The 19,273-nt window shown below is 30.0% G+C and overlaps 1 protein-coding gene across 20 annotated transcripts in view; it reads right to left on the bottom strand.

Annotated features, from left to right (window-relative positions):
- Positions 1-394: 394 nt before the first annotated feature.
- The window catches only part of LOC126849513 (disintegrin and metalloproteinase domain-containing protein 11), a 39,280-nt gene continuing 20,401 nt past the window's right edge, over positions 395-19,273 (bottom strand). For 2 of the 20 annotated variants that reach the window (XM_050591421.1, XM_050591423.1), the window contains exons 15-26: positions 18,953-19,072; positions 18,749-18,833; positions 18,513-18,611; positions 18,001-18,157; positions 15,932-16,034; positions 10,731-10,883; positions 8,324-8,395; positions 6,436-6,584; positions 5,019-5,364; positions 4,658-4,774; positions 2,953-3,162; positions 395-1,224 (exon numbers count right to left, since the gene is read on the bottom strand). In XM_050591421.1, the coding sequence (XP_050447378.1) occupies positions 741-1,224; positions 2,953-3,162; positions 4,658-4,774; positions 5,019-5,364; positions 6,436-6,584; positions 8,324-8,395; positions 10,731-10,883; positions 15,932-16,034; positions 18,001-18,157; positions 18,513-18,611; positions 18,749-18,833; positions 18,953-19,072 (2,095 nt within the window). In that variant the 3' untranslated portion in view covers positions 395-740. Of the gene's footprint in view, positions 1,225-2,952; positions 3,163-4,657; positions 4,775-5,018; positions 5,365-6,435; positions 6,585-8,323; positions 8,396-10,730; positions 10,884-13,157; positions 13,297-15,931; positions 16,035-18,000; positions 18,158-18,512; positions 18,612-18,748; positions 18,834-18,952; positions 19,073-19,273 lie in introns of all 20 variants that reach the window. The other 18 variants (XM_050591414.1, XM_050591415.1, XM_050591424.1 and 15 more) reach the window with 16 other exon arrangements.

Raw genomic sequence — 19,273 nt, 5'->3', positions numbered from 1 at the left:
CAAAGTCACTATTAACTTTAATTTCGCGACGACGGGTCGACGCATTCGATGAAAGTTTTAAATATGACTGAGAAAATCGACGCTTTAAGAATATATTTTGTTGCACCGAAGGATCAAACAGGTATGTAAAAAATGCTTCTAAAAATTTCTCAAGTTTACACATTATATATATATATATATATATATATATATATATATATAATGTATATGTATAAGACTGCAGAACAAGGCATACATTTATATAAAATTCGATAACGCAATAGATGCGTTCTTCGAGCTGCTTTATTCGATTAAATATATTCGTGAATTAATTTATTCATTAACCACAATCGCGCGCGCTAATACGTCGCATGCGAAAGAGATGAAATAACAGACACAATGAGATTTGAGTAAATCGTTTTACTAATGTTTATTAATAAACATTTCATATAGATTATTTGAATTTAATATAATTTAATACGTGTGTTGTTGTTGTTGTTATAATCGTCGCAATTACAGTTTATCGTTATTTACACTATTCAGTATAAAATGCGAGTTCGAGATTAAATCATCGTCATCATCGTCATCATCATTGTCACACCACTATACTGTTTTATTATTATTATTATTATTATTATTATTATTATTATTATTATTATTATTATTATTATTATTATTATTATTATTATTATTATTACGACTTTTTTCCCTTTTCTCTTTTTTTTTTCCTCGGACACTATCTGTCATCGATTAATTAATTATCAATGCTTGTACTCAGGAAAATGCGTGGGGGGCAGTAGGGCAGTATTTTCGTTATCACTAGAGTTGTTGGTAATTAATTCTTTGGGGGAACCATTATTCATTATGTTACAATCTAGACTAAAATTATCGTCTAGTGGGCGTTTGTTAATATTAGGCAAATGATTAACATCGATTCCACGAACGTCGCTTAGCGTTTGCTGTTGGGATTGAGCAGATTCGACCTCGGCGTTGTTGCCAGCGTCGGGGCTGTTTTCGGTTTGTGGGGGGGATGGATAATAGCCGCGCTGCTTTATTGGCAGTTGTTCCACCGGCAGTTGGTGTTGCTGTTGCTGCTGCTGTTGTTGCTGCACCGGCAACGGCATCGCAGGTGGCGGGGGTGGCTGCTGCGGCGGCCGGTGCTGCACCTCTCCTCCTCCTCCTCCTCCTCCTTTGTCCTCACTAGTCCACCGGGCTACTTGTTGTTGAGCTTGAATAAATGCATCACTAGAAAATAATAAGATTACACGAGCCCATTGGATCTAGTCCACCGCCACTAATGCTGCATTCGAACGCGGGACGTAACAACATTCAGTAAACGAAGCCAACTGGGAGACCAAGTCGACCTAAGAAACCTTGGTGCATACGTGATTATTCTCTAAGCTTTTGCATTAGTCGAATCAATGATGTATAAAAGGAATAAAAATTTATTTTATAGAGAGAAAATGGAAAATGGATCTTATGTGGCCTAAACCGATACGTCGGCCAATTTTCAATAACATTTTTAAATATTCCAATTAATTAGCAGTTTCTTAGAAAAATTATAATTGTGATAAATAAATTATGACAAATTATATTTATAATTTAACCATGCAGATAATTGGACTTATTACCATTTTTATCTATGATGTTTTTATCTGTGACGTTTTGACTTTTCTTTTTCATAAAGTATTTTCATATAACTTTATTTTAATGAGCTCTAAATTAAATTCAAGAATTGAGCTCTAAAAAGAAAGCATCACGTATACACAAGAAGTAAAAAGTTAATCAAGACATTCAAAGCGCGCGTGCGAAGCCTTACGATTCATCACTACGATTGTTCTATTTAATTCAAAACATTCCTCATACACATTATCTTCGAAGAAGATGCTTCATACCAACGAAGAAAAATTTCAGATAAGGATAAGTGCACATCGGTCACAGTGTAAATCATTTGATTGATAAAATTAATTGGAAATGTCTCTTCCAATCGCTTGAGAAATTGAAAAATTTGTTCTGCAACTTATTCAATGCAAAATACTAGAAGCAGCATGTGTGTAAATGAGTGTGTGTATGTGTGTGCGAGATTCGACCATATTGCAGACTTTATCAAGTGTCCCAGATCTGTTTATATGCTAACTTTAATTAAATAAAACTTAAAGAATAAAAATTTAGTTATTTGAAAAATAATAAATTAACAACGTTTTGATTAAAACTATTTGAAAAAATACCTGACTTGGGACGTACTTGATCGAGCACACTGGCCGGATGCGTGTGTTATTATTGTTTAGAGTAACATTCACACAATGCAAAAGCGAAAGAAAAAGCGTGCAGACTTTCATGTATATATACATTTTGCTTTTCTCAATATTTTTTAAATTATATCATTATATATATTGATGAATATTCTTACATCAATATGTAATTTTTTTTTTTATTAATTTGGTTTAAGATATGCAATTGCGAATTGCAAATTAAATCGTGTATGCCGAGTCCATTTATACTTTACGTAAGTTTCAAATCCTCTCCAACTAGTATAGTATACATAATAATTTTTTATCCTTTTCCAATATTTGCGATGTATACGTAACAATTACACACACACACACACATGTATATACATATATATATATATATATATATATATATATATATATATATATATATATATATATGATAAGATTAAAAATATAATTTTGTCTAAATATCTAAAATCCTGCTTTTTTCAAATTGCGCCATAATTTTTATATTGTTTACAAATATTTCGATGATCAGCTTGTCAATATTTTTGATTCGTTTTTTTCTTCTTGCAAACAACAATACATGCACCATCCTTATCTGAGATATGCGCGAGTTATCGTGGGACTCGTGATAGTGTGGAAGTGATGTAGACACGTGAGCCGAGAAATAATATCAATGAATAATCGCTACTAGCGAAGCTGTAGGATTTTTCGTGATGCAAGAATCTTGCGATACCTTTCACAATCGGGTGTTTCACCCCTAGTATTTGAGCCTCTGTCAGGATCGGCAGTTTCATAGATACCCTCGTCCTCGGGGTGCATTTGATGGGAGTGTTGATGGGTGTGCTGATGATTGCCGTAAGGACTTCGGGACGTTGGCTGACGATATCTACCGTAGACGAATCTACTAGCGTCCTCGTCACGGCCGCGGCTACATCTTCTGCTTCTACGTAGGAGATTTAATCAATTCCTACATAGATCTACGCGACTTCGCAGAGATAAGACTTTTGTTTGCTATTTAAAAGTATAACATCTATCCCTTTTGGTATTTGATTAATTTAAAAACAGTGAAAGATATTAATATTTGATATTTATAAAAAAAGTACTCGGAGGCGCCTATCTATTTATTTGTTTGGTCTCTTTCTTGTAATTAATTCATCATCTCTGTATACTTATATAATTCATAATATAAACAATTACTTTGTTTATGTTTTCTAGGGTGCAGCAACAGCAACATTCACACCTGTGGTATCGGTAAGTCAATTTCGCTTAATGTTGAAGAATTCATATATAGTTTCACTGCTACTCGATGCCTAATATTTTTATTGTATCGCAATTAATTTTTTACGTTCAAGCTCGTTGCGATTATTTAGTATAAACAGACTCCGCATTTTACCTTGAGTAAATTTTCTCTATATAATATTTATTATATATTTCATATAAATTTCATATAAACTAAATGTGTATCTTCATTTTTCCGTTATTCTTGCGCATGTTTTATTGTAATCTACGGTTTCACAAAACATCAAATATAGTGTCTGATATACATAAATAAATGCGTCGAGTTTGACAGCCTTCTGATGCGTAAGATAGAAAAAGCAGAATAAGATGATAAGTTAACCCTCTCATTTTATTATAATTTTTTGCATATTTTCATTATTTTAATAAAAATTAATTTGGATATTTTTTTATCTCTATTTTTTGCTTTTCATGCACCTTATTATTATTATTATTTTTTTTTTTTTAATATGAATTATAGATATACATATACATATACATATACATATATATATATATATATATATATATATATATATATATATATATATATATATATATATATATATATATATATATGTGTGTGTGTGTGTTGTGTATATTGAACATATTTGTTTAATCGCGAATATAAAAATTATATTTCAAATTACATATATTATTTGAGAGGAAGAAATTAATTAAAAATGTATATAAAAATATAATTAGAGATATTTAGTTTTGTATATAAATAAAAATATTTATAAAATATTTATAAAAATTATAAGTATTTATAAAATATCTTTTGGAACAATTTGCAATATATGAGAGGGTTAAGATAATATAAATTGGCGAAAGAGAAGATAGTAAGCAATTCACAGTGAGAGTTATAGCAGCGTGTGAAATGTCTGCTGACAATAATCGTGATTAACAAAGTATGAAAAAGCTCAGATGTATTTAGTTGATTGTTTCGGTAAGTACGTATTGTTGAAAATCGAATCGAAACAAATATATCTATTTTACAAATCATTACTAAAACATCTAAGAATATTTCTTGTGTATTGTAATAAACATCTTCGAATAGTTTGAAATTATGGTCTGCATTTTTTTTTTCAAAATTCAGGCTCTTTGAATTTAAAAGCTTGTCTGATATAAGCGCACGTGTTTTTTCTCTCGCAAGTTCTTACCCTTGAGATGACTCGCTGCAGACAGAAGAATCGATTCTGTAGTGTCGATCCGGTTCGCCCTCGGATATTCGAATCTCCTCGGATCCACTCGGACTCATCTGGCCAGTTAAGTAGGGTCTGATGACAGATTTAAGTATTAATATCTCTTTAATTTCCAGAAAAAGTTTAAATCATTATCACATTTTACAAAAATCGAGCGACTAACGGAGGTGTGTTCAAATCAAAGAATAAAAATTTCTGAATTCTTCAAAATTTTATGACCTGAAGCTCTAAAATTGAATACCAAAGAACTATGAGTCAAAACACCTGACGATCTAAAGCGGCATCAAGGAATCACTGCTACATGTAAGAATCACCTCACCTCGTAGTTGCTCGATGCTCGAGCTGACGAATGAGATCCTCGAGAGTGCGTATACGAATAGTGCCGCATGGCGGTTGCAATTCCACGTCGTCATCGTCCTCCTCCTGTCCGTTATCGATGCCATTGTCCTGACCATCGGTGTCCTTGCGGTAAACATCGGGATAACCGCACTCGGCCAATGATTTGCGTATCGTATCTTCATCCAAAAGATTGCTGCTGCCCGACGGGGTGCCCGCGAGATCGCGACGGCTCGCCGCGTTCTTCAACACCTCGATTATGTCCTCATGATAGCCGTTCAGCTGATTCAAGGTCCTCTCTACATGCTCGATTGCGCCTCCACCTAGTCCTGGCGAACACATGTCTCAGAATTACCACTCCATCAAAAGAGAATTTCTCGGTGGTGCAGTTTTTGCTTTAACTCTTTGTGCGCAATCCATTTCTTCTTTGGAGATTTATAAATTTCTCTCGTGCGTATTTGCAGATTAATATCTTATTAGTTTTTATATAATGTAGGAAAAAATTATTCTAATATTTTACTTGCACATAATAAAAGGTAAATTTATCATCTAAGATTAATTATCGCATGAGAGAGTTATTATAAAGTTATTATAAAGTTCTTTGGAAGATTCTTTTAAAATAGTTCTGTATTAACCCCTTATATCTTGGGAGAATATTAAATCTTAAAGTAAATTTTTAGTAATATAGTATAGTATTTAAAATTATATATATTTAATTAATTTGTTTCTTATGATGAATCAGGTGATGAAAATGAAGTGTATGAAAATACTGATTTATAAAGGGTTAACGTTCGTAAAGGATCGATGCAAAAAGTTCGATTTCGCAAGGAATCGAAAGATATAACCGAGCGTGTAGCGTGCACAAGAGTAGATTTCTTTAGATGCTTAATTGCTTGGATTCTAAATTACGAATGTCAAATTTAACACATTTTCTATGATAATAAAATAGAAAATATATTTATTTACAATTAATTTTATAATTAAAATATTTTTCTAATAAAAAAAAAATGCTAAGAAGTAAATATTTTTATTTATTTTTTTTATTCTATACGTGTCAAAAAATAGAGAGAGAGATAACTATAATTTAAATATTATATATTGTTTTTTTAAACACAAGTTTGTCAAAACTATCATTGATATCTTCCAAACAAAGATCAAAATATTTAATATTGATAATTTATTTGAAATGTTCAATAAATGGAGAAGGATATTTTATTAAAGAATTCTCTTTTTGCGTCGATACGGGACTAATTATTATTCGCATAACTTAAGCTACAAGTTCGATTAGCTGTTTGATCTTTCGATTCGCCGAACTTCGAACTCCTTGTAACTACTCTTCACGAGACATCATGAGTCATTACGCCCACTTGTTGTGTTACAACTATCAGGTATTACAATACCGTAACCACCGTGTTTCTTTAAAATTCCCTTCTCAGGCAACTTTGTGAGATTGTTCGGTGGAAGATCAATGAAAGAGACAACCTCCTCTGCTCCCGTACCTCCATCTTCCTCCTCCATGCCGTGTCTCTTCGGCTGCGGTTTATGCTCCCTGAAAGATCGATCAGATGTATATTGAAATATTTACTTTTATCATTATTTTCTTGATATCTTGTACTGTTTTCTGTTATCGAAAGAAATGTGCAGTAACTCAATCGAATCAATTTTTTAAAAGTGTTTATCACAAAAACAAAATCTTTAAATATTCATTACTTGTGTTTCCATCCCATAATATTATAATTCTTATATTTATAATAATATAATCTCACATGTTATTACACATAATTTTAGTACTATTTCTCTCATATCAAGTGCAAAATTAAAATTAAAATATGCGGAAAGAAATCTGTAGATTCTTTGTAACTAATGTTATTACCAGGATTGTTTCATTATGGATTTCTTAAATATAATTATTGCCTGTCTGGTTTTTCTTCTTTTTCTTTCACTTGGACGAATTCAAATCTGGCAATGATTTATAAAAAAAATAATTCTTTAATTATATGATAATAATCTCTTTGAACATAGAGAAATAGAATTTTGATTTAATTATTGACAATCACAATTGTCTTTATTCAAATAAATTATTTTAAAATAAAGATTTAAGAAATGATAACAAATTATACAGAAAGTGATATAATTGAGAAAATTTACAATGTATGTACTGCAATTTTATTGATTTTGAAATAAATTGTCAATAAATCGCAATTACTATTGCAATTATCCTATCATTGCCTGCTTGCATCTGTCTGATTGTGAAAATGAATGGTGATATTTAATGTCACATTTAATGATATTTGATGTTCTTGCGATGAAATGTCAAGTGAGAAATTAATTTTTGGTGAATATTTCGTGTACAGCATCGTTCATATATAGCGCATAATTAAAAACTAATTATATGCTAGTTAGTATCTGTATACGAGATACATTAATTCTTGTGCAGAAAAAATATATCTTGGTGACAACGGGGCAACATCCTTTAATATAAGTGCACTAATCGTCATGCAATAACTTAAGAATTCTAGCGAGATAAAATAATATCGGTGCAATTGATAGCAATAAGCGTGCGAGGATCGAATCATTCATATTTGGTTCGACCACAGCGTGTGTGTTGCAAAGTCAGCTGAATTATATTGAGATTGCGATTGTGCAGAAAATGATTTCGTGCGAAATACGAGAAGAGAAATGAAAGAGGACTCCAGGTCGGATTATTTAACAAACGTAATTAGATGCAGAGAAGAATCGACTCTGTCGAAATTTGCCAAACTGTAATTACAGCAACAGCAACGCGACAAATGCTATTTCCGGTGTCATTAAGACACAGATGGATTGCCGATTGATAATCGATCGAATCATAGCAACAATGCTATGGTCCAAATAAGGAACAAAAGCTAAATTACACACTACATATACTATGAACAAATGTAAAATTTTAGAAAGATATTATTTAATTTGGCTTTCTTTCAAATTTTAATTAACGATTGTTATAGCGGCGATTTATTAATTTTCTTATTTATTAATAAAAAATATAAATGATTGTTGATGATATTACAATGACATATTATATATATATATATATATATATATATATATATATATATATATATATTATATCAATCAAGATATGTCTACCAAATTTAATTTCTTTTTTAACGGATTATTGGAAAAAAAATCTTTGGAAAAAAATCGTGGAAAAATATTTTGAAAAAAAATCAAAATCAATGTAAAAAATGATTCCTTGATTGGACCAACTGATTGATAGTGAGAGATGACGACGAGACACATGAGACTTACTTGACTCTTGGCCCGTCGGCGGCGGCGACGTTATTCGGGGGTCGAAACAGCACGCGCTGGGTCTCGCCGCGGCTAGAAATATACTAATATAGGCATGCCGCGGCTATTCTTATTAACCCTCAACTACTACGTGCACCGTTTATTTAATCTGCTTATCATTCCAATTCCGATAATATGCTTCTTTTTTTTTGTTCTAATAATAAAAATATTCTTTACATTAAAAAATGTAATTGCTTCATTATTTATTGAATAGTGATATATTCACGCACGCAAAATTATAACGTAATGGAATTTTAATACTTTTTTAATAATTTTAATAATTTTACTTAAATTCTTATTTTTTTACGACTTTATAGATTTGTTCGTTATAATTATTTTTGTGTATAATATTAATCTACAGACTTACTATTGAAAAATTATCATATATTATTGTTTAATGATTAAAAGATTTAATAATTAAAAAAATATCTTGATTAAAATTTTTTAAATTATTTAAAAAGATATTTGAAGACGATATGTATATATAGATATCTAATAGAGATAAGTAAAATTGCTGGAGATTGCAATTAATATTTTTTATCATGTTTAAATTATCAACACTGAGAATTATCTATACCTAGCGCTGCACTCTATAATAATTGAGGATTAATAAAATTTTGTATATGTAATGTCATCTTCCTCCACTTCTTTATTTGCGGAAAAAAATTTACCGAACTAGACTCGCAATTTTCTGTCGTTCGCGCGCTTCGATTTTATTACCGATATACAAGATTAAATAAATAAATAGTTTTTTATAACATTTATAAACTATTTCGCGGAAAAAAATTCGATTATTTTAGTTTAAAATTTTAGAGCGAACAATTATTTGAAAACATTGAGATCAAAATTAAAATTATCAGAATATTTACGAATCAGAATAAAACTTTGCGAAATAGAGATATATTTTACTGAGATATAATAATTTTACATTTTTCTACATAATAATTCATTATATCTGCATATTATTGTGTAATCCTTCAAAAATTCGGTATTCAAATATCTAATATAATTAACAATATCAGGAAGATCATTACGAAGCGCATACTAAAAGCTTATATAAAGTTGAGGAGTCAAGATTTACCTGAAATAAAAAGGTATCGAACTCCTCGCGAAGTCACATTGATTCAAGCAAACTTTTTAGCCTCTTTCTTATAAAGCTGCTTATGCATTTTTAATAATAAGCTCGTCATACAGAATGAGCCAAAAGTACAATCAAAAATTGATTTATATTAAAAAAAAAAAAATTAAAAAATAGAAAAAGAGAAAAAGTAAAATATTATAAAAATTATTTTAAATATAATAATAATCGATCACCTTTGGCTTTTTCTGTAGTTATCTATATTAGGAAGATGCGAACTGCGTTCATCGTTACATAATGACAATGTTCCTCGAAAACGATCGAACGACAGAAGCATTTCGAGCTGCAATCAATCTTACATTATACATCGATAAACGCATGTTACTCATTAATCTGTAGGTTGTTCTGGGATATCGCGAATGGTTTAAGAAAAGAATATGTTTAACATGCATATTAAGATTTGCTGATTGCGAGAAATGATGAGAAATATGATGAAAAATGAAACGGGATGTAAGATGTAATGAGATGCTCTTATTAATGTGTACATAATATTTATATATTAATATGCATTCTGTTAATATAGCAATTTGTATAGTCCCCATTATTATAAAAATCTTTAATTTGAAATTTTTAGTAAAAAATCATTGCTAGTTAATTATATTATAAGCATTATATAAATTATTCCGTTAGTAATTTGCTTGAGATTTCTAATCTCTCGAGTATATATCGACGACTATATCCATACCTAAATCAACACAACATTATTAACATCAAGATATTTTAATTGTATGAAAAGAAAACAGAAAAGAGTTTTAAGAGAAAAAGAAACAGAGTTTTAAGTAAAATAATAAAATTGAAAATATTTATTGATATAAAATTTTCAAATTTTTTTTAAATAAACAGAGAGTTAATATATACATAAGAATTAATATATACATTTTTTGCTAAAAATGTAAATATTAAATAAGAAATAAAAAATTTAACTAACTAATATATACCGTAATTAAATTTTAGAAATTTATAATATTTTTTAATTTACAAACATTAACTTAATTTGTATGTGTTTGGTCATAAATGACATAGTTTTTAAAATCTATTCTCTACTTTATGCGCCAGTAAATATTAAAAATCCCACTTGATAAACTCAATTTTAATATTCTCTGTATACTCCATTTCTTGCAAAATCTGCTAATTTTTAGATAAGTTCTTCGGTTATACAATTTATTAGAATATTCTGTAATTCAAAATAGCCAGTGACTAGCAAAATAAGCAACAAAATGACCGTCGTACCTGTAATGAGGCATTCTGCCGAAAGTGAGGATCTTGTTGACCGTGTCCAACGCCGCGGCTTCCGCATGATGATTACCGGAAACTCCGCTGTAGCTCTTCTGCTGCGGCTTTTTCGAGTACGGCGGGTCATATTTCTGGACGGTGCTCTTCCTTCTGCGAGAAATTCGCCGATTACGCATAGCTTGTCGATTCATATTGCGGGAAAAAGTGTTAAAGCACATGCAGACTAGCGGGAGATTCGTTTGAAGTCAAAGAAATTTTTCAATGTTTTTAATAATGTTAAGAGGGATTAATGCGACAAATGCGTGGACTGATTAATATTGTTATTGATTATGAACATAGTTGTCAATTAATTAAATTAAGTTAATTGTAAAAAGCTTAGTTTTTGTTAGTTATATTAATTGATATCAAAAAGTTACCTGAAATAACTGAAATATAAAGATAATTCAGATAATAATTTTCTGCTGATGTGATACTAATTCTAATTCTGAACTTTTTTAAATATACATAAGTCCTTACACATATCAAATACACAAATAAATAATATTATTTTTAATAGTAATCTAATATAATAATTGATCGAATTTTAATTGACATTGATTAATGTGCAGCACTTTGCAATACATCTCATAATTATTAATATTCAACAATGTTCAATACTCAACAATGATTGTCCTTGTATTGATTTATTCTGACAAACGAGTCCATCGGCAAACTTGGCGCTGTAATCCCTCTTAAGCTGACGGACGAGGCTCATCAGAGTCTACGTACATAATTCTGTGATCAAAATTATTATGGATAATACAAAGTTACATTACAAAAATTCGTGTTTCAATCAACGTCGTCAATTTACATTCAAAGTCAACGAATTCTTTTGACATGCAAAAGATAATTTTGAAGCAAAATAGATAACCAGTCAATTGGTACATCCGCAGCTGCCCTTACAGGGATCACCTCCCCACTGCAGTACCCATTAACTAATCAGCAAAAAAACAAATGACAGTTTAACCGTAAACAGCATTAAGTTCAGCAATGTAAGAAAAAATGTTAACAAGATATTTACCAAGTGATTAATTTATAGCTATTTTGTTTTGATACGGAAGATATAAACAAAAAAATGTAAAAAAAAGAAATAAATTTTAAAGTTTATATAATTTTTGAAATTATTATAAACTTTAAAATTATTATTTAAAAAATTAAGAGTAGTTTTTTTGAAAAGAGAAATATATTGTACATATACTGTTTAAGGTTAAATAGATAAGATAAATCAAGCTTAAAAATAAATAATGTATTTTATAAGAAGGTAATATTTTATTTCTGGGTAATAAAAATTTATTTCAATTTTTTTTTTTATAAAATAAAAAGATATTTTATTTTTGAAACGTGCGTAATATCAATCAGGAAATATAATATGTAAATATTTTAGATAATTTGAGACAAATTTTGTCATTAAATATTGTGCTTTTAAAGGCAAATGTTATAATATTTTAATATGTAACTTCTTTCATTGCTAGCAAAGAAAATTAAAATTAGGATTGTGACAAAAAAGGAAAAATGGAAAAATGTACGAGAGAAATAAGTACCGTGATTTTAATAATATGAATATATGCATGTGTAGATTGGTGTAAAAGTTTGTCCCGTTTTTTGCTTTTAGTAAAAAAAACGGGATGAAATTTTGCACCAACCCAATATATATGCATATATGTATAGATATATGCACATGTGAGTATATATAATGTGTACATACATGCATAAAGAGAAAAGCGTATGCGAGCAAAGCATCTCTTCGAAAAATTTGAAATCGAATTTCTTGACGCGAGCATTCTATATTTTAAACTTCTATTTGCAATCTTCTAATTAATAATTAAAAAATAAATATTTCTTAAAACAATTTTTTTTTTTTTTGTAAAACATATGAGTGCTACTAAAATCTACAAAATTCTAAAAAAAAAATCTAAAGGATCTAATTGTATTAATTATATTAAATAATTGTATTAAATTGTTATTAATTAAATAGAAACTACATTCAGTTTTGTCAGAAGTATACTATTGTAAATAGGCGTTGATCATCAAATAAAAACAAATTATGTAACCGAATTAGATACGTAATAATAAAAATAGACATATGTCAAAACTTATGTCATTGCGTTTTATTAATGAACACTAGCGTGAAAGCGACATGAAGCAACAAAATCGAAGACTGATTAAGAAAAGAAGCGATATTGCAAATTTTCCGAAGAGCAGCATTTCATTCTTAACACACTCTTTCCATCCCGCGCTTCCATCATACATACAGAGAGAAAAGGGAGAAGAAAAGAGAGATAGAGAGAGAGAGAGAGAGAGAGAGAGAGAAAACGACAAAAAATGACAGAGAAAAAAAGGACACAGAGAGAAAAGTTCTACTTGTGTATGTTTCTGCACACTAACCTGAGACAGAGGGAGAAGTTTTTATGTACTACGACTGACCTGTAGCAGAGAGCCATCAGAGCAAATACTACGAAAACACCCCCTACCACCGACATGAGCATACCAACTAAAAATACAGTGTTAGAGCCGTGGTAGTTCTCTGTATGCGTATTGTATGTATGTAATTCGTCGTCATCACATCATCATCATCATCATTAGCATCATCATCATCAGCATCATCGTCATTATCATCATTATCGTCGTTATCATCAGATGTGGCGAGCCATTTTATTTTTTGTTTTGCAAAACGAGGATTTACACCATTGCAGTTTACGCAGTGCAGGAGGGTGGTTCGATTCGGTATTTTCGTATCCGAGTGTCCCACAGCATGCAGACAGACAGAGATGGCAGACAGAAACAGACAAGAAACAGAGAAGCCAATATCAGCACGTGAAGAGAGACATACACATATATGTATATTATTATATATACGTAGACGATTGCGATCTAACACACAGAGTATTCATTCTTAAAATAATGCAATCAAAAAAAGTTTTATTTATGTTATTATTATTATTATTATTATTATTATTAGGTTTAAAAACACGATGTACAATTATATATATATATATATATATATATATATATATATATATATATATATTTTTTAAGTTGCGTTTTAAAATGAACACTCTATATATCATTACTGTAATTACCAAACCTCATAACTCAAACAATGCAGATTCAGCGTTGTATTTTTAGCATTGAAATTCAATCGTTAGTAATAAAAGTAAAAATCTGCAAGTTTTAAGTTATCAAGTTTCATATAATCAGGGTAATATGATTATGCTTGATAAATTTTTAGAATTTCTTGATTCTCAGACCTGAGAATCCATGTATCTTATTATTAGTATTTAAAGACTTAAAATCTTAATTATGTAAAAATCCTATAAATAATCCATAGATCTGTAAGGTTTCAAAAATCTCAGAAATCGAAAAATTCAACATTCAGGAAGAACATTAAAATCTGCTGATCTCAATATCCAAGGATTCAATGACATGTAGATGTCCGTAAATTTGAGAGAACCCAAGGATATCTTGCTTTCATATTCTTTTTGAGAAAAAGCAGCTCCTCTGTCTTGTTAACTTTTATTTTATAAATATTCTTTTATCAGAGTTATAATAATATATATATATACACTTAACTCTATAAGTAAATTAAATAATATAGAGAATATATAAAATATATTTTGAGCAAACAATTGCCGAAAGGATTAATAATTACTTAATTCATCAAAATATCGACTTTTCGCAAAAAGTCTATTTCATTGATTCGAAAAAATCGATTGTTGCAAGCATCCTCCAAACTCCAAATTGCACACAATTATCAATTCATCAATCAAAATGACGATGTTCAATAGGTTCGCTAATCAATTTCTTTCATGCTTTCATAGGGCATACAAGCAGCTGGCACATTGTTTAATTTTTTCGACATCGCCTTTTGAGGGACAGCCCAAAGTTATTTATGTAAAATATAAACATTTTTGTTATTTGACAAAATTTATTATAATTATCTGACACTTCTCTTCTTTTGTGTAATATATGAAATTATTTAAAAGAAATGTCAACGAATTTATAAGGACATGACATTTTTCAAACTTATATTTATATCATATTCTTCCTACCATATTCTTCTTATGTTTAACTGAGTATACTCTTATTTTTTAATGTACAGCGTTTTTTTCAATTATTGTTGTCCCTCGAAACGCGATAATTAACTAAGATCGAAGTCTTCGTTCGAACAACATAGTTACAATCACTATGCCATGAGCACATCCATAGCACACCACATAGTGACAATGTATTATTAATATATAATATATAAAAAAAAAGATGTACATATATCTTGTCATGTATGCGAGCGATACAGACACAAAACCAGCTGCATTCTATTTTCATAGAAAAAATATTATTAAATACAGCTGAGAAAAAGAGAGAAAGAGAGACAGAGAGAGAGAGAGAGAGAGAGAGAGAAAAAGAACACATTAAACAATATTTGAATTTTTAATCAATGACTGTTAATAATTTATAATCAATAATTGTTTTTTAACTAATGATAAACACATTTAAATATCTAAATGATATATATGACTTAAGGATCTTAGGGAAAAATTAAATATATGTTTAATATTTATAGGATAAAGTAAGATTCATGAAGCATATGAAATTATAAGTGTTGCGAACTAAACAATCTTGAATTCACAGCATCTAAAACAACTCTGCTCTTCTTATTGTTAGCGAGGAATCTAGAGGATACTAGAAACGAGATAACTAGATTCTAAGTGAACTGAAAACTGAAGTATCGATGACGCTAAAGACGCAAGCGATCTAAATTGCAAAACAAGTAATAGGATCGGAGAAAGTTTCAAGAGATTATCTATACTGGTTCTTGTAACTTATTCAGCAATACTAAACAGAGCAAAGAAAAACAAGAGGTAAATAAGAAACAATACATATAAATAATTTTGTCGTCATGTAAGTTGAACGCAGCGACTTTTGTTTCTGCAACTCGCGTTTATATGAGTATGTGAATAAGAGTGAACACCGAGTAGAATAGGCTAAGAGTGATCGATATCATGATAGAGCATTTATGGCCGCGTGCGATGCCTCCTTATCATCATCATCATCATCATCATCATCATCATCATCATCATCATCATCCAGCTAGCCACGAATTACGACGACGAAGACGACAGGCCTTGATCGCGGGCGATCTGTTCCCGCTGTTACTGTACCTGTAGCAAACAGCCATTAGTGCAAAACAAAGGAAGACGCCCGTCACGACACCCACCAGGATCACTACCATCAATCCTGTGGAGAGATTGTTGTTGGTACCCCCTGAAATGATCAAGCATTTTGTATCCCGCGCATGCGGTGTGCATATGTGTGTCTTATACGTGACTGTGTACGTGACTGTGTGCATTGCGTGGTGATTACATCCTAATATATGAAGATATCGTCTCTTTAATCGTAAAACTTTGTAACGCCAAAAATTCCGAAATCTTTCTCTTCTTGAGAAAGTCTTGAAGATACATTTGATTCAAGCAGTTAGAAGGTTCTACAATTCGGACGATTTTCATAACACATATAATTTTTAACATATATCTATACTAATTGTAAGATATACTACTTAACACGAGAAAGGAAGGTACAGAGAGTCAGAAGGTACAACAAAAAGAAATATAAAGCGGAAAAGAAACATACAATTTTTGGAACTTATTAAACTCAGGGATCTCAGATCCCAAAGTTTTTAATCTAATTTATAATCATTTTTTCTATAAACGGTAAAATGGCCTAAAAGTATTGCTTGAGGGATAAAAGCGGGGATGTCGCATCCGGAAGGACCGAGAAAATACTAAAAGGATATATAACAGGATACAAAAGGATCCTTCTTTTTCACTCTCACACGATATATGAGATCACATACGTATCTAATTTTATGTGCACAGCTGATAGTATGACCCTAAAAAATCCTATCTCTAGCCTTATCGCGAGCCTAAAGTCGATTAGGACGATCGACTGGACCCATATTGCTAAAATTGAAAAGACAGTAGACTTCCTTTTTATCGGAAACGACATTGCTTTCGGCCCAAATCGTTTTCAGAGAGACGGGGTTCATCGGTGATCGAATATGAAATCGAAAAACCATAGTAGCTTCTATCTGGCTATCGATCTTTAATCGAGATTATACTATTTTTTAATAGATTTTATTTAGAGTTTATTTTCCTTTTGCGTTTCAAACACTTATCTAGAGCTCATAATTGCAATTTTATTGATGTAACGATTATTGTGATAAATGTAATCTTTTAAATTAAAATTTAAACGAGACTTTTATAAAAATTATGATAAATTAAAGAATTCCGATCGCAAACTGGAAAATAATTAAAATTTTATAATTATGCAATTTTCTGAACGGATGCATCACTCATTACCTCCTATACTCATATATTCAATACTTATATAATTATGACTGATAACGATTTAATGGAAGTCCTCTGTACTCTCAATGATAATTAATAATGGTTAAATAACTCGATAATTAATAATGGTAAAGTATGAAAACAAGCACCACGACTGTAATGTAATTACAAGTATTATATATTTTTATAACGCTTAAATTCTACGATATAAAATTAATACGGAATATTGGAATATCCTATTCATTTTCTCTCATATCGTTATAATATTATAAATAATAATTACTAAATAACGTACTTTATGTAAAATGTATTCTATCGAAAACTCAATTCAAATATCAACAGCATAATATCTCAGATTTCATGCAAAGCGCATTTTAAGTGTTTAAATTAATCTGCAAAATGCAGCTGTGTAAATTTTTATTCGCATTTTTACATGTAAAGTCTTAATAACATATTTTTAAATATTCAAAAAATTGTAATCTAAAAATTTTTTACGTAATCTATAAATTACTTTAAATTTCAGATTACATATTCCTTGATTTGCTGTCTTTTTAAAGTGAGTCATCGATATAAGAATGATAAATACTCCTATAGCAATAATAAATGTATCGAGACGATTATTCGACTCCTTTCAGGCAACTTTCAACTCTCCAGAAAGCATGTAATAAAATCAAATTCACGCTGCGAATTCGTATAATAGAAAGTCATATAGAAATCTTGTGTGTTGATTTACATGCGTGCTAGAGAGTTAATTATAACATTTAAAAAAATTCTGCAAGAACGATGGCGCATCAATTTCCCGCTTTTATCCTCTATATGTATAAAAATATATGTATAATTAATAATTATGAAAAAATTTGGCGTAAAGAGCCAACGTAGCTTACCGTAGGGGGTCTCTTTCTTCTCCAGTTTAGAATCAGATTTATGGACTACTTCGGGTTCGGGTGTCGTCGGCAATAGCGCCGGGATAGATTGCGGTAAAGAACAGTCCGGTCCGCTCCAACCGAGATTGCAGTAACACTTGAGAGCATTCGTACATATCTGCAAACAAAGCAACAACATCGAGCAACATTCCATATATGTATATTTAAGATTTAACATAAATTAATTGTATGGCATATTCAATGTGCCACTTTAAAACTTAAATTTCATACATAATTATATATGAAATCAAAAAAAAAAAAAAGAGAGAAAATGAAATTAAAAAGATTCTAGACATTATTATATAGTTTTATTACTGAATATAAGGGCATTCTCTTTAAAAATCGAATATTTCAAGTAATTCACACACAAATATATTCTCTTATCTTAATTTTTTATATCAGAATTATTATATTTATCACTATCGTTTATTAGGAATAAATAATCTAGATTATATGTCATGAAATATGCTTACGCCATTTCCCGAACATTCTACGTTATCGAGACTACTAGGACACTTAAGCTCTCCATCCATGTGCGGAAACTCGTTCAAGCAAGTTTGATTTATGCAAATCTAAAATACATAATTAGGAATTTATGGAAAACGCGAAATTAGAATCAATAAATTAGTTGAAGATAGGCAAAGCTACGTATAATAGTTTTCACTGAGTGCACAATTTGAATATAGAGTATTATTTAGACGATAATTACCAAATTAGGGCCACAAACTGTGCCGTCACGAACCAGTCCCAATCCTGGTATATCGTCGGATCCTTCCACTTTTCCAGTCGTAGCTCTTACAAATCGGAATAATTGATTTAATAATATTATGTCAAATTGTGTCGAACGATTGATTAGATATTATTATTTGATTTGATTAAATATTAATAGCAAGTTGATTGATTAAATACTTACTTGCATTCGTACTCCTGACTCTTGATGGAAATTATAGTTCTAGAATAATAATCCTTCATTCCTTCGATTACTGGCTGCTTGCTTCCTTGCTGACATTGAAGAGATCCGCAACGAACGTTTCTGAGGAAGGAAAATATTTTCCGCCTTGACATTTAAATCAATATTATATCTAAATTTATAAATTTACGATTAAAATTAATTCTTTTTTTTTATAAACTAACATGATAATTAAATTTTTTTTAAATATAAGAATTTATGCTGCCAATATGGATGTCGAATTGTTTTTCTTCATTTAATTTTATCTTTTTTATAATTTTCATT

Source organism: Cataglyphis hispanica, chromosome 5, assembly GCF_021464435.1.
Source record: "Cataglyphis hispanica isolate Lineage 1 chromosome 5, ULB_Chis1_1.0, whole genome shotgun sequence".
NCBI lineage: Eukaryota > Metazoa > Arthropoda > Insecta > Hymenoptera > Formicidae > Cataglyphis > Cataglyphis hispanica.
The sequence above is the reverse complement of the archived record's forward strand: the minus strand, read 5'-3'. Positions and strand labels throughout refer to the sequence as shown.